Raw genomic sequence first — 16,968 nt, 5'->3', positions numbered from 1 at the left:
CCGGGTGGGTCCAGCTCAGACATGTTTAGTTTTTTGTTATCGTTGTTATACATTTTTACTAGTTATATTATGGTTATGTTGTAGGCTAATCATGAATCATTCAATGTATGTGGTCGGTGTATGCATGTGTGTGACTGTGTGTGGGGGCAGCATGTAAGCTACTATTTTGATGGGTGCATAACATTGACAAATATCAATGGGGTTATTTGTCTATGTCTTATGTTACTGTTGCCACTTACTGCACCTCTTGCATTGTATTGTGCGTAAACCATTATGGGCTCTGAGATCAAAGATACTAGTTTGAACACGGATGAGAAATGCAATGCTACCCGGTTTACTGTGGTATGGATGAATGCATTACTATTTGTATGATTACTCTATTGAGTGTGTTTGGGTATTTGTGAAATGTGCTTAATGTGGGTTGATAAAAGCAGTTGAATACAATACTGCTATGAAAATACGGAAATGTGTATTTTATCTAGACAGACAGCAGCAGACAGTTATCAGTTATGTAATGTCCAGTTGGGTGGAATATTCCAAGGTGGCGTCTGGTTAGGGAACACTCTGAATCTGGATATGAATAAAATAACACTCGCAAAATACTAGATATATATAAATAGTTTGCAAAATGTTTGCTTAACTTAAAATCGACTATGCTTATTGATGGGTTGTACAGTCCGCGTACAGTCTTACGCATCATTTTCAATGACACTCAATCCCTCCCCTGGCTCATATGGTACAGTCCGTTACGCGTCATCCATTGTTTACAAATCAACGGTAGGAGCCTTGCTTACTGCCGACTCGCAGCGTGGTGAGAGGAAGGAGCGGCACGACGCTCTCATTCATATCGACAAAAAAACGTCAACACCAGACAGACAACCGAAATCATCGAGAAATCTTTGAAAATGCCTTGTCGAAAGGAGAACTACATCTTTCTGGAGCAATCTGTTACCGTCGATTCTAAAGAAGTGGACGCTTTGGTCACGAAAATCGGCGAGGCACTGCAGCTTCACAACAATAGTGCTACACAGAAGACGATGTCGTGTCTCCACGGGCTCACCAGTAGCAGCAACGCCAAACAGACCAACATCAACAATGGAGCGGCGCTGCAGAAACGGAACGGCTGTTGTATGCGGCTTCGAACCCGCGGGCGGAGCAGCAGAGCCAGTCCGTACAACATGCCGGGCTCCAGCGACCAGGAGTGGGACCATATCAAACCTTGGAACAGGAAAAGGATCAACGTCGAGGAGGACGATCCACACCAATTACTTCAGGATTTAATTTTATCCGGAAATCTTATAAAAGAAGCTGTCAGGAGGCTGCAGTTTTCTGCCGCAGACTGTGGGGACTTTTCAAATGCCGCAGACAATGTGCCGTGCTGATGTCCATGCGACCCCCTGGCCAAGATGGTTTTGGACAAAAGTGGGACTTTTTTCCCCTCATTATTTTTTAAACGATGTCTAGCTTAACAATTAAATGTCATTTGTTTGGTAGCTATGTTTTATTAAATGGATCAGACTTGCCGACAGCAGCCAGCTACGGTTAGCATTGGATTTAGCTGGCGGGTAGCCACCCGGCTCATTGGCCATATTGTTTATGTTTGAACATCTCCTTGGTGGGTCGTTTGTTGTTGTCGTCGTCCTCGTCTGTGTGTGGTGGGGGTTACCCATTCTGTCGATGGCTGTTGTCAATTCAAATAGAAGCCAGCCATTTCCTACCCGTCAAAGCATTCGCTTTGTTTACATTGTCAACTGTGAAAAGAATGGGAAATTGCTTGGAGAAACATGACGCTGCCCAGTTTTTGTTTGATGTCGAGGTTGTTATTTAAACGGCCAATGAACTATGACACTGTCGACGCCGCAGCTTGGATTCTCTTTCAGAAAACGGAAGACACAACATCGGACCTGTGGGGGAGGGCATTTGGGGAATCGAATTATTTTTCACCGGGTTTGGCAATGTGTAATAATGCATACCATTTGTAATGCTTGGGAAATAGGTCCGCCATCACCTTGTGGTGCTATACCTTATTACCTTCTGAATTCCGATGGGGAGTTCTGATAGTTTTCTTTGTTTCTCACTGTAAAGAAAATAACTGACTGCTTCGTAACGGAGTATTTTATAATGTTCCTGAGTTTTCAGGGCCCTTTGGTGTCTTAATAAACCCATTTTTTTTTCAAACCAGCTATAGTTGTTTTTATATATTTATGTTTTTTATCAAATATATAAACACACACACATATTCTGGGTAGAATGTGACTGTGTATCCATGCAAATATTTTCCTTTAACCATTTATGCTGCAAATCATGCTTTTGCAACCCTTGCCTTCTATTTGAATTCAGGAAATGGTACCCCCTTTGGGCTATGATACTTGACAACGTGGTCTTTAAGGACACATGCTCATTATTATTCTATAAATACTCCTGCTGGCTCACAGCATGCAAGCAATGTGTTACACCGCTAGTGGAAAACATGTTTTGCCAAGGTTGTCTCACCATAAGCTACAGTAATGTCGGTCTGAATAGTTTATCTTGCCCCTTCTACTGTTTATACATCGTTTCCTCTCGCCAAGGAGTCATTTTTACAGTTATGATGACATCACCATTTCTCCATGATGACTGGGTGTTGTTTGGCATGTTGATGCAAGAACACAAGCAGATTCCATTCTGACCACAGGCAAGAACTTACTTTAAAGTCAAGATAAACAGCAAAATATGAGCAATCTTTTCATTTAACTTAACTATGGTAACTCGGTCTGCACAATGTTTCACTTATCTCAAAATGGGGACATTTTGTTTTTAAATTAAAAGCCAAGGCCTAGACTGGACCAATAGTTTTGTGTTATTTACATTATTGCATTCATGGTTTTATATCAAATCAATGCAACACTGAGTAGGTGATAATTTAAAACACAAAACCCTATGCTGATACAGTATTGACCAGGTCTCATACTCATACTATTCGCCATATTATGACCAGAAAAGGGATGTTAGGGTTTAGCCTCGGAAACCACAAGGTTTATGTGGTTAAGAGAGAGTATGCTCAGCAGTTACATCATGTGCAATACATGAATAAAGCAATCTGAAGAATGTTAGTAACGTGTCACAAAATGTTTGTATACAACACTATAATTATTCCTCCTTTTGCTGCCCAAATCTTCAGCAACATTTGCGCACGGCTAAGGCTAGAGATGCAATTTTGAGACTGACAGTTGGCCTATGGCATGTCTGACATTCACCCAAAGCAATGTCCCATGATCCTATAATATAGGGTGCTGTACAGATTCAGCAACATGGTAAATGGTGCATTTATATAGCGCCTTTATCCAAGGCGCTTTACATAGATTGTGCATTACATTCACCCATTCACACACACATTCATACACCGATTGGGAGCAATTTGGGGTTCAGTGTCTTGCCCAAGGACACTTCGACATGTAGACAGGAGGAGCCGGGATTCGAACCGCCGACCCATGGATCATTGGACGACCTGCTCTACCTCTTGAGCCACAGTCGCCCATGGATCACATGGATTCCAGTTAACTAAAGGGCCTTGTGCCTGTTGAAATGAGAATCTAGACTCTTGCCTGTCCCAGTTTCAGTTTGTTTAGAGTAGACATCCATACTGAGCTTTCTTTTTTTAATTTTACTGTACTGAGATTTCTGATCCAGTGCAACCTGTCCTGTAATGAAGACATGACTGGCCCAAAGAAAGAGAAGACACTTTTGAAAAGAGTAAGGCTAACATGGGTAACAAACAAAATGGGAGGTTGATTGGTTTTTATTTTCATGGCATTATACCCTGAATCAGGAATGAAAACCCAGGACAATGTGGGTATGGGTATGATGCTAATCTATCTTAGCCTGGTTAATAAACCAGACCGAATCAGAATCTATCTATCTTAGCCTGGTTAATAAACCAGACCGAATCAGAATCTATCTATCTATTTATACTTGGTTTCATATGAAAAATAATGACACAAATGATTGAAACTGTTTCACTATGCAAGCCCTTCGAAAATGGCGTCTCACTCACACTGAGGTGACTCGGTGAGGTACGCACGTGTGGACTTATTGCAAAAACATGCAGGCATGAGTGAAAACTAGATACTTTAATTTCATGTGTTTGCTGACCTCGTGTGAATGACACAGGGAGTAGCAGGCCAGTGAGGGATTAATTCCGTCTAACGTAATACTTGTAATTCGACATCATGGCCACTAGGTGGAAGCAGGAATGTAATAATTTGAGTTATGATGAATAGAAAGCAGCACAGTATCTAAACTGGGTTATATCTATGTTATCATTATTAAATATTCTCACAGCAAATTGTCTCACGATGTACATTAAAGGAAGGGAATTTCAAATATGACTACATTAAGTTTTCCTATGTGATCATTAGCTTTAGGTGGAAAGCAGATATTGGTTGGTTTCTTTGCCAATCTGAATGAAAAGTCTGGAATGTGGACTCACATGAACAAATAATAAACCCTCTCATTAAATTGAAAGGGTGTTGAGTGAAAAAAGGGTGTTAAGTGACAAACACCCTTTAACAAATCTAAAAAAATATTAGCAAACTGAGGGCCAAGGAATGCAAAACGTGCAACATGCACAATAAGCCATAGAAACAGAATAGACTAGACTAAACTTGAGAGAAAGAAGACCATACCATTAACAAATGAGCATTCTAAACTGCTGAGCAGAGTGATGAGAGTTAGTGGATATTGCAATTTCCAACTTGTGTCAAAAATCCATTTATCATGGCAAAAGTTTGCCAATTTTTGTACTTCATCTATACATAGTTATACTGTGGGCTATTCCAATTAGGTGTATCCATTTTATCACCATAGCGACAATATACAGTAGTCTTCATATTCCGATAGTGGATGTCAGGGGTGCCCTTCTACCACTCTAAGAAGTTTGAGGTGCAAAAAATAGCTATTGCCTTTCAGCCTTAAATATAAAATATGAAGAAAACACTTTTTGTTGTCACAGTTCAATATTGGAGGTCAGGGTGCTGTTTTTACTAATAATAATAAAGACTTTACAATTCCAACAGGGGAGACTAGGTTTGAGCTTTACCTAGCTATGATGTTCATATTTAGCACTTAGGGGAACAGCATCCCACTCATGGACACCCAACACATGGCCCACAACATGTCCACGGTGACAGGGTCCCAGGGACAGGAATCAAACCATTGTCCTTCAGACTCACAGGCTGCCACTCTACCCAAATACCCATGTAGTCCGTGCGTGAACCATGGCCCCAAATGTGGGGTCATCGTCTGGGGGGAATCATTTTCATAGTGTGTTTTGGGAGGTATACACCACATCGGTGGTAGCTTTCTGTTTTATGACTCCATATATAACCACATGCCAAACGCAGCATTCTACTTCAAACTGATGGTTCTCTCTTATTATTGACCCATGTGACGTCATGTACAAACTCTCCACCACGATTTGTTTTCGGTATTGGTATAAAAGTTTGTGTGTAAAACGTGTTGTGCAAATTGCTAAAAAATTCCAAGGGGAGATGGATTTTAACACTTTTTCCTATAATTAAAAAAGGCGGAAGATCTAATGGTCAGAGCACGGAATGTGATGTATGATGATGTATGTTGATCACACAAGTGTGATTTCTTTTAGAGCTGGAAAGATGGGGAGACCCCTGTTACTGAACAAACACTTTGAAAAGAGGGAAGCACGCACAACTCCAACTGTTTCAATCTCTTGGAACATTTTACCGGGTGCACGGTCAGGAAACACTTTAGAAGAAGCAGAATACCAGCACTCACGGAGTAGTCCTTTAAGGACTTCAGTGTTGGTTTTACAACACTGACGAAGGTCCTTGGCCGAAACCGAAATGCGTTCGTTGTGTTGCTGCTTGCAGCTTACCTTTCCCATGTAAGATGAAACAATAAAGTGCCTTACTTAAAGGACTACTCCGTGAGTGCTGGTATTCTCCTTCTACTGAACAAACACTCTAATGATAATATGAGAATATAGAGCTGTAACCCTTTTAACCCCCACAATGCTTTGTTTTAACAAAAAATATCACACCACATTTAATCAAACTCAAAGAATAATGAAATGGCTGGCCTGGCTTTACTCCCCTGAATAATTTTATTTTGTCCACAGAAGTTAACTAAAGGCACTTTTTAAATAAATAAATAAAATATTTATTAATGTAATAATTTAATGTTTGTGATTTCAGACATATTTTATTGAACATTTTTTAGAAAAAAATAAAATGTAAAAGTAACTGAAAATTCATGGCGCCTCATTCATTAGAATGTCATCAGTACCAGGGGATGTGTTTTCATTACTGTATTAACTGTGTTTTATTGTCTCCACCAGGCCGAAGGCATGGGGAGAGAGTATGTTTTGCACTCCGTCCATGTGTGTCGCCGTGTGTGTGTGTGTGTGTGTGTGTGTGTGTGTGTGTGTGTGTGTGTGTGTGTGTGTGTATCTATACAGTATGTCTATCTGTCCCTATTGTCCGAGTAGGCTATGACCTATCTTTGACGGGACCGACAAACGACAAACCTACCTCAAACCCTAATGGCCTAACCTAACCATAACCGCAAGCACGGGAGCAGCACATGTCCGACATGCGGCCTAATGCTCTGTCGGAATTACGTGCAGACCCCATCTTTGACTCTACTAGGACCTATAGATATTGACCCTGCAGCTGCTTAAGTCAACAACTAAACTGTGCTTGGCTCCAAGGCACTCCAAGTCAACACTATAACACAGTATTATAACACACAGTCACTATATAACTATAACACACAGTTAACTATAACAATAAAAGTATAGTTCCATGTTTTGTTCGCACAGGTGCGATGTTTTTGCATACATATGTATATTTGTATGTATGTAAGCAGTGCGTTTGTATTTAATCATAAATAAAAACGCAAGTTTCCGGGGTGAGGAAAAACAGCATTCTACAGCAAATAACAACACACGCACATGATAGTGTCCAGGCATCAGGTATGACCAATCAATCTACACAGGCAGAGGGAGGGGAGGGGATGTGGGTTCTTTGAGAGAAACACTCATTTTATACACTACACAATATAAAGCAGTTCACCTACTGGCAGAAGTGGCCTAGCCATTATCAACATACATTGCAGTTGCAAGTTGGGAATAGAGTGAAACACTACAGCATTCACAGGTCAGGGAGGAATTAGAATCATATTGAAATGTCAGTTCCTCAGAAATAATGACCACTCTAGAGATGGATCACATTTACTGGGTGGGAGTCATTTTGAAAGGGCTAACAATGTTTAGGGTATGGGGTAGGTCCCCACTATTCCCATCCTGTGATGCTTCATTAGCCCAGTTCCATTCAGCATGAGACAGGAGGGTGGAGCTAACCATCCCAAGCACAGAGCATGGTATTCCCAAAAGCGATCAAAGGTTAGAGACGTGGGCAGCACATGTGGAGCTAAAAAGAGGTCATGTCTCACTTTTCTCTTCCCATATCCCACATTACTTCAATTCCTCTGTCCTGGCTGTCACAGGAAAATACCCATTTTAGACTAGGTTCTAGCGCAGTAGGCCAGCATATAGTGACATGTAAAAGAAAAACACGCAGCACAAAATGTTCACTTGTAGATCCTGTTAAAGCCTGAAAAGCTGAAACTGATACTTTATACATTTTTTAAGCATCCCTGCCTCTATTTGTACAGAAACCTTGATCTCCAATTTGATTTGATTTGAATTGATATTCCAACTTTGTATGTTTTTTTGTTGTTGTAAATGTATGACCTATTTCATCATACATCAAAGAGTGTCACACAAAGTAATGCAAATATAGACTACAAGCTCAGTAGGGAGTTCACCCGTCTGTCCATCTGTGTTTCCTTATGTCCGTCCGTGTCCACGCGTCCTTGTGTCCGTCCGTCTGTGAGCAGATAATCTGCAGCACTGTTGGATCAATCGGTGTGGTACTGAGTTTTCTAATTTGGGGGGTAGCCTATTGGATGATAGTCAATGTCAACCAATCAACGCTGGTGTCTCAACGCTGTTGTCTCAACGCTGTTGTCTCAATCAAAACATTATATCACACTGCAAAGTCCTCAAAATGCTGAGATTGTAAAAGTGGACCACTCTCAGTTTAAATTAAAACGCCATGGCCGTGGCCATATATATCCCCTATGATAGCAAATGCAGTGTTGCCTAATTTATGCACCGTCGTACAATATTGTCACTCACACACCAAAAACATCCCATCTACAAGTCGTACGATAAAGTATAGTGTAAAGTAGAGTGTTGCTTGTGGAAGCTTGGTTGTCTGCTCCACTTTCATTTTGGGAAGGGTTTCCTTGTGTAACGAATATGAGTTTTAATGAGCCAACGTTTGAAGTCTGGGGATTAACAGTTTGCACTCCTGCCCAGTGCCAGTTTGTGTGCCAAATGCCTTCAGTTCTACAGAGACAGCAGAGCTTACAGGCAGGGCAGCCTGCATCCTCTCCAGCTTTTTGTTTTGATGTCTGTAAGTCAGGCCTCTGTCTCTGTTCATGTTTTGGAACACACTCTGGGAACAACTGTGCCTGGAAAAGTGGAACAAAGCCTAATGGTGGCATCTTTCAGAGGATTTGGCAATGAAACACCACAATATCTAGTGATTTTCCCACAATTAACAAATTTGTATTGCATCTTATTTGTAGTATTACCTTTTTGTGTATCTCTACAATTCTGCATCTTATTTATGTATTGTTCACACCCTGCAGCATTAATGTGTAGGATAAACATGGTTAGATCTTCTCAGAATCTTGTGATGTGCATTGTCCTCTGTGCTCAGTAGCAGAGTAGGAACCGAGCAGCAGCAGCTTATGCAGGACAGGACATAGGGGAATACAGAGAGTCAGGGACAGGACATGCCCACAGGACATGCCCATGGGCAGACTTGCCTACTGTAGCAGCACAGTTAGGGAAAGTAAAGGGAAAGAAGAGGTACAAGGGGACGAACGTTAAGCCTCATTTATGCTTTGGTGACAAATTGTGTCAAGAAACATTGCACTATCAATATACCACTATACCAGGCTTAAAGCAGCTATATGAATGAATGATTTTATTTCCGTGTCTGGCTGCCTTTTACAGTCCATCCCTTACAGGATTATTCAGACACAATTTACAATACATTATATTTCTGTGCTAACACGATGACACCAAAATATTAAACAAAAAATAAATATCACACAATGTATACATAATTCTGATCGAGAGTAGTAGTAAAGTAGTCCATTTTGTCAAGATAGAGACTAAAGTGAAGGGCAAGAGGGAGAGAGAGAGAAAAGAACATGAGGAGATAATGGACCGACTTGCGTTTAACTTAGACAAGGTATTGGCGACTGGTACACAAACCCAGGAGTCAGGATCAAGGTGCCAAACAATATGCTGTTTATTCACAATTTCAGATAAACAAAAAATAACTTTTCTTTTTCTCCTTCAGGTTCAAGAAGCAAGGTAGCTTGCAACATAGTTCTTTCCCTTTCTTTTTCCACAGGTGGAGCGGAGGAGTCGTCGTCGTCACTGGACCTCGTCGCAGGACTTCAACGGTAGGTAGGTATTTTTACTCAGGTATCCAGGTAGGTGTTTAGCTGTAGGGATTTCCAAAAGGGGTGTATGGTTTTAGCATAGGTTTTCTCCCCCCTCTGGGTGACGGTAGGTATATCAACGAAAGGTTTGTGAATAAACAGTCTTTTCCAATAAAGGAGAGGAAGGCAAGTAAAGCGGTATTAAAGTATTTCAATTCAGCCTGAGTATTTGTACTCGTCATCCGTTGGCCGTGTATTAGGGCAGTATTTGATACTCCTTTTCCATATGCTTGTACTCTGGTGAACCCTACCCTACTCTGGTGTGTTAGTCACTCGTTTCTTTCAGATTGCATGGCCGTTTAAACATGCCAGGTATTGTATGCCTGATGAATGCCTAGGAGGACGAGAGGACAACAGGATAAGTATTTGCATTTCACTATTATCGCATAGAATAAGATGTGAAATGCCTGGTATATGCGCTATTCTTCAAAGGTTAGTGAAAAGGTAGCTCCTTTTCACGATTGTCCGCCTTAAAATAACGTGGTCGCTTTTCCGATTGTCAGATAACATCCTCAAATCGCCATTGATAACAACACAGCGCCTCGCTCTGCACCACCATTACCCATAGGAATGCATTGAGCCTCAATTACCCATCAGCCCTGAGAAGCCATTGTCAGTTGTTTTTTTCACATGATCCAAACGTGTGACGTATCCACAGTGTCTGCGGAAAACCTCGTACAGTATGTCTTAGAAGTGATCAAAAACGGTGAATAAAACAAAAGTCGGGAAAGTTGTGTTCGGCAGGGAAAGAGGTCTTTGTCAATTAGGTCGGGAAAGTCAGGTTCAGCAGTCAAACTGAAAAAGCAATATAGCAAATGAGGCTGGGAATGATACATTCTTTGAAACCACAAATCAATGGTAAACACCATTGATCATGTTGCCATGTTTTGCCTAAGACAAGACACTTTTCTAACCAGGCTGGGCTATTATATTCTGTTGTTGATACAATTTGTTTAATAACGGAATGTTTCTAGGAACTAGAAACGCAGAAAAGCAACAGAATACCCTTTCCCAACCTGTAGATTACATCAATATTTTAATTTAGATCATATTTGAACCTAAATCTAATTATTTATTTGATGCTTTTGTCTTGCTTTCTTTCTTGTTTGTTTGTTTCGTGTTTTCGATTACATGACTAAAATACAAGTCATCTGTATCCCACTTTTATACAGTTAGTATACAGTTAACACAGATATACAGTACATTATTTAACCAAAATAAGAAAGAAGAACAAAATTACCTCACAAACTATTAACAGGGTCTTTCCTCCTGATGCTAGGTACTGTACGTTACAAGAATATTAGCTCTTCCTCATATAGACATAGATAATTAAGGCTGGGATGTGCATTGTGCAATTATTGAGCCAGCAACATAGCTGGGTTTTGGCAGTTAGTCAAGTTGAAGGTTACTTCAGTTAAGTGGCAAGTAACTGTGTCGTGTTGAGGCAGAACAGATAAGATGTTTAGCAGAACAATGGAAATTCAGAAGGACCTGTTCTCTGAAGCAGGATAATGAATGTGCCAACAGAAACAATACAAGGCTTTAAACAACTAATGACAACTGTTATGAAGTGGACATGAGAACTGTGTCTGATCAATGAAATTAAAGTCTGTGTTCTTTCCATCTCTGTTTCTCTCCCAAGATGTCTATAGCTAATCTCAGGATTATTTCATAATTAGTGAGACTGAGAAAATGTCTGGGATTGTCTCCAGCGTGGGAAGGGATATGCTAAAGCCAAACATCACAAGCCTAAGAGGAAATCTGGCTATTATATTAGGCTATATAGTATATATAGACATTAGGCTGCTGCACTCATCCTGTGAATCCCAATCTGGGTCACTGCACCAACACCCGGGATCCAAAACAGGGTCTTCCGTGTGGCTTGGGGAAGGGATAATAAGCCAAACACCTTAACCTCTACCTCTAGCCTAAAATAGAATCCATCCCAATTGGCTGGGGGAAGTATTAGGCCAGGCAGAGACTCTGCTACACAAGAATATGAGTGTAGGCTCATGTCCAGTCCACCAGTGGCAGTGAAAGGTCCTTTCTGTTCCATACTAACCCTACCATCCTAAAGAGAGTCCAATAATCTCGACAAATATATCTAAATCTATTTATACTGTACTACCTCACCAGGGAGAACAGGCTTGTATTGTCCCACAGTCAAAGTCCAAAGATTTATTTTTTATAATCTAGGCAGGATGATAATATTTGAGAATGTATGGGTTCCCTGTACACAACTGTGGTATTTATCCAGGGTGCAGCTAGATTAAGACCAGTACAACATTCAATATCAAATTAATCCAGCACACACCAAGAGTCTTCAGATTAACCTTTTAGTTTAATTAAAATAATTTAGTTGTATAACATATTGGAGCGTCCAACACGTTTCACACCATACGGCTTCCTCATGTTTTCTCTTAACCTGACTGGCATCAGGTGTGGGTTTACAAAGACCTTGTGCCAACAGATTAATTAATCATGTGTCAACAGAACTCATCAAACTTCACATATCAAGTGTCACATCAAAAGCTAAATTGTCTGCAGATTACAGTGATAAGACTTCTATCTTTTTAATAATTTCCATGTAGGCCTACTACAGGCCTACTTCTATATCAACTCTATTAAAAAACACAACATAATTAGTAAATTAATTGAAGATTGAGGACAACAAGTCACAAATAACACTATCACAACTTCCGTTTAGAAATAGTTTTCCCTTCACACTACAATACCACTTCCAGATGGGGCCACAAATAGGTAATAAGACCATAACACAGCTCTACATAGTCATCCAATAGGTTACATTATGCAGGTGAAGGGGTCAGTGACAGGGCAGATTTGTAGAAGCAACAACGCAAAGTAGGCCAAGTGGCCTCCATCCTCACTTAAACATTAAATTGAGCCCTACTTCTTTTGAACCCATTATATGAAACGGGAACAAAACGATTGAAACTGTCTCAAGATCTTCAGAATATTAGTTAATTCGTTTTTTCCCCCTTTACAAATACAACAAAACAATGTTCTAGGAGTAGCTGAGTAGCTGCAAATCACTGAATATGTGTTTTTCTCAAAGCCTGTATTTGCTTAAGCTTAATACAAAAAAATCATTGTAAGAGAAGAGAAGTCAGATTTTCACAGTTAAATAACACATTCTATAGCACATAAGGCCTTTTAAACAAGGTGGTGTAGAGTAGAGATAAGGTAAAGGATTGGTCACAGCCGCAGGTTTCATTCCACAGTCAACCAATCAGCAGCAGGTTTGATGCCTGCTTATAGCCTGATAAACCCCTCCCCCTTGAAAAAAAAAACAGTGAATGAAAATGTTTCAAGGGGGAGGGGTTTGCCAGGCTTATGCCTGCTCACCCCTGCTGCTCACCCACAATCTGGATATGAGCATCAACTTGGTTCCTCATATGTGATTGTATATTGATTCAGTGCCATACACTCTATTCCATATCAATCTGTTCTATATTAACACATCATTGTATTCTATCAAGTTATCTCATCCATTTGTATTTAGATTATATACATTTTTAGTCCAATGGCTTGAAGCATCACCAAAACTTCACAGCATCACGGTGATTATTCATCATTATTAATTATTATTAATGTTTAAACAGCAAAATAAGTACACCAAAGCAGTTGGGCTATCTCGTGTCAGTGCACCTAATGATGTAAATATATGTAAACGACATGACTTCAGCTTGTGACTGCAACTTGTTCCTGTTCGCAGATGACTCGGCACTGCTGGTCTCGGACAGGGACAAACTGCAGGTTGAAAATGCCCTCAGCTCTGAACTTGGTAGAATCTGCACCTGGCTCGCTGATAACAAACTATCTTTACACCTGGGAAAAACTGAATCCATTCTCTTTGGATCTAATAGTAATCTCAGCAAGGCAAATGGCTTCTTGGTTAGAGTGGGTGACTGAATGTTATCACACGTAAAGATGAAATTACCTACCTAGGTTCCATCCTGGAGGCTAATCTTTCCGGTGATAAAATGGCCACCAACGTAATCAAAAAAGTCAACCAAAGAACAAGATTCCTTTACAGGATCTCCTCACTGGTCAACAAAAACACCTTGAAGACCTTAACAGGAGCCCTCATACAAGGCTTCTTTGACTATGCATGCACCTCCTGGTACCACAGCACCTCAAAGGCCCTTAAAACTAGGCTCCAGACTTCCCAAAACAAACTGGTCAGGCTCCTACTTGGCCTCACCCCCCGAACCCACCTCACCCCTGCCCACTTTGACAGACTGGAATGGCTTAGGGTCGACGACAGAGTACAGCATCTTGCAATGGGTCTGGTCCACAAGATTCGATACTCCACCAAGATACCCATGTACCTGTCTAGATACTTCCTTAATGTTAACGAAGTCCACACCCACAACACCAGAGGGAGTGCAACGAACCATGTACAACCCAGATTCGGCACAAACAAGGGACTAAATTATTTTCGCTCCTATGCCACCAAAATGTGGAACGCCCTACCAACAGTCATTAAGACATGCGAATCCCTTGACTCCTTCAAAACCGCTCTCAAAGGGCACCTACGGAGGGCTGCAATTCGAAACTGGCCCCCGTAAAATCTGAATCCGAACATCCGAATGTTCTTTGTCTATATAGAAGTGTCTATTTGTACGTCTCTAAATGTTTTGATGAATTGAACATGGTGGACCCTATTGTAAACAAGTGTAATGCTTAATTGGGTCGTCCACTCACAGTTAACAGCCTTTGTATTGAGTTTGTGCTTGAAATGTACTGTAATTCTGCAAACTGTTAATACATATTTCAATCAATCAATCAATGTACCATATCTTTAGACTGTTAAAAAGGCCAGTTTGATTCAAATTACTCTGAACAGAAAGTCCAGATGGCTGAGTTTGTATTTCCCTGCTACGTGTCATTATCATATCATCTCTAATAAATTAGAAAGGCCATAATGATAATTATTGGGAAAAAAGAAAGAAAAGAACATGAGATCAATGATATAAGCATTCCAATGTTCCAGTGTCTTTTTGCACATGAAGTTGAAGGATTGCATCCCCAAACAGTCTCTCTTATGGTCAGCAAGTAGGAAGTTGTATGTACGTACTGTATGTACAACTTCCTACTTGCAGTAAATATATGTTGATGTACGTACATATTCGTGCTGAATGTATGCAACATTTAGGAATCATAACTGACTCACAACTTGAATAAAATCAGGGGTGTGGCTTTCACTCAGGTGTGGTCTTGTCTGTGTTTTGACTATACTAGGATGACCGAATCCCAGAAAAGAGGACACATGACCCAGTGTCTTGGCACACCCGAAAGCATCATAGATACACTTAATATGTGAGTGTGTGTTTGTCGCGTCCGAAACGGTAGAGAAATGACAGAGTTACCATGTGGGGGTCCCCAGGGGTGTGTGTGTGTGTGTGTGTGTGTGTGTGTGGGGGGGGGGGGTTCCAGACCCCCAGGAACGCGCCCAGGGGGCCGGGCCGGTTCCGGCGTGCCGCCCCGCGTCCGAAATGGATGAGAAATGACAGACTGAGTTACCGTGCGGCAGTCCCTCTACTGTACCCTCTACTGTACTGTACTGTACTGTACTGGCACACCCGAAAGCATCATATATACAGTTAATATGTGCGTGTGTGTTTGTGTGTGCGTTAGGTTGCGCACAGGTGGTGAAAAACAACCATGTTGTTTTCGTGCTCATACCCAGCCAGCCAGCTACCCAGCTACCCAGCCACCCACACATAGCTCCGTAAGGGAGTGGTTGCACCACTCAAAAAGAGGTAGAGGTAAAGAGGTAAAGATGTATAGCCTACTTAATGGTCTCATTGGTCTGTGATAAGCAGACCAAGTATTTTAACAAAATTATAAGCCCCCTGTGGACAGATCTTTAGGACCCAAAAAGTCCGGGTAAAAGGGGATGTAAGGTACGTAACCATGACCTTCCCCTGATCATAATACACAGCTATGCACCTTTTAGTAACACATATACTTCATTTTTTTAAATTTTGCTATATCCCATATTATATATATACAGTATACGAGAGATTAGATTCTTGTTATTGATATAATTTTATATAAAGCAGAAATGAGATATTTCATTATTTTGTATGTTAGCTCAGCTGTCAAATCCACAAAGTCAAGTGTCTGAGGAGGCTTCTTACATTTCTCTACTTTTGCTTGTCAAGTTTGTCCCTGAGCCTCCACGTTGTACACAAACTTGTTGAAATTGTGAACCTGACCATGCAAACGACAACTTCACATGAAGATACAAAGTATAAAATGTGTGTGTGTGCACTTACTTGTGTCTATGTACCAATCTGTATGTCTCAAGTGTGTAGTGTTAAATGGTAAATGGTGCATTTATATAACGCCTTTTATCCAAGGCGCTTTACATAGTGCATTACATTCACCCATTCACACACATTCATACACCGATTGCGGTGGAAGCCATGCATGGTATCAACCAGCACATCGGGAGCAATTTGGGGTTCAGTGACTTGCCCAAGGACACTTCGACATGTAGACAGGAGGAGCCGGGATTTGAACCGCCGACCCATGGATCATTGGACGACCTGCTCTACCTCCTGAGCCCCAGTCGCCCCAGTGTTGAACTTGAACAGACTGTTTATGTCTGAGCCTGAGGGAGCATTTGAGAAGAAACAGTAGTTACTTTGAGTTACTTTCTCAATTCATAGCAGTGGTCTCTCGCCCTCTCTCTAATATTAAGACTGAAGAATCATCAATCACCCTTTCTCTTTCCTGTCACTTCTGGAGACACCCTGTTAACTCCAGTATCATTGCTCTGTTCGTTTTTTAAAAACATGTTAACCCTCAGTACTGGAGTAAGGGAGATGAGAGGAATGGAGAATGAAATGTTATTTATTCACCTAATGTGTTTGTTCTATCCAGTGGCACGATTTCTAAAAATGAATTAATGATGAATACTTATTTAGAGATTGTCGTGATGTCACAGTCTTCAATCACGTCCATAATCAAGGGCCGACGCTGTTGAACTCCTCAGGATACAATTGTTGTATTGTACTGGCTAGGACTGCTGACGCCTGCACTTCCTTCCAAAAACTTTGCAATAAACGGTTGGCATTGTGATGCTAACATTTAGGCTACTCTCAGTTCGTATTTAATCATAAACAAAGACGCAAATTTCCGGGATGAGGAAAAACAAATCTGCCGCATTCTAGAAACAGCAAATAACAACACAAGCACATGATAGTGTCAGGCATCAGGCATGACCAATCAATCTATGCATAGCTCTATGAGGCACAGAGGGACAAACTGTGCAAAAAGATCTGAGGCCCAAAAAACTCTGTTGCTATATCAGTGGTGCTCAAAACATTTCATGTT

The 16,968-nt window shown here is 40.9% G+C and overlaps 1 protein-coding gene across 1 annotated transcript; it reads left to right on the top strand.

Moving 5' to 3' along the window:
* The first annotated feature begins 787 nt into the window (after positions 1-787).
* gbp (glycogen synthase kinase binding protein) lies at positions 788-2,178 on the top strand. Its single transcript, XM_079504220.1, has one exon. It carries the CDS (start codon positions 906-908, stop codon positions 1,380-1,382), a length of 477 nt encoding a protein of 158 aa, XP_079360346.1. The 5' UTR covers positions 788-905; the 3' UTR covers positions 1,383-2,178.
* The last annotated feature ends 14,790 nt before the right edge of the window (positions 2,179-16,968 follow it).

The sequence above is a fragment of the Electrona antarctica genome, assembly GCF_951216825.1.
Source record: "Electrona antarctica genome assembly, chromosome: 6".
Taxonomy (NCBI): Eukaryota; Metazoa; Chordata; class Actinopteri; order Myctophiformes; family Myctophidae; genus Electrona; species Electrona antarctica.
This window is presented reverse-complemented; position numbering and strand designations above follow the sequence as displayed.

Excerpts from the sequence above, each read along its gene's own strand:
- gbp (XM_079504220.1), top strand. The coding sequence starts at position 906 with ATGCCTTGTCGAAAGGAGAACTACATCTTTCTGGAGCAATCTGTTACC.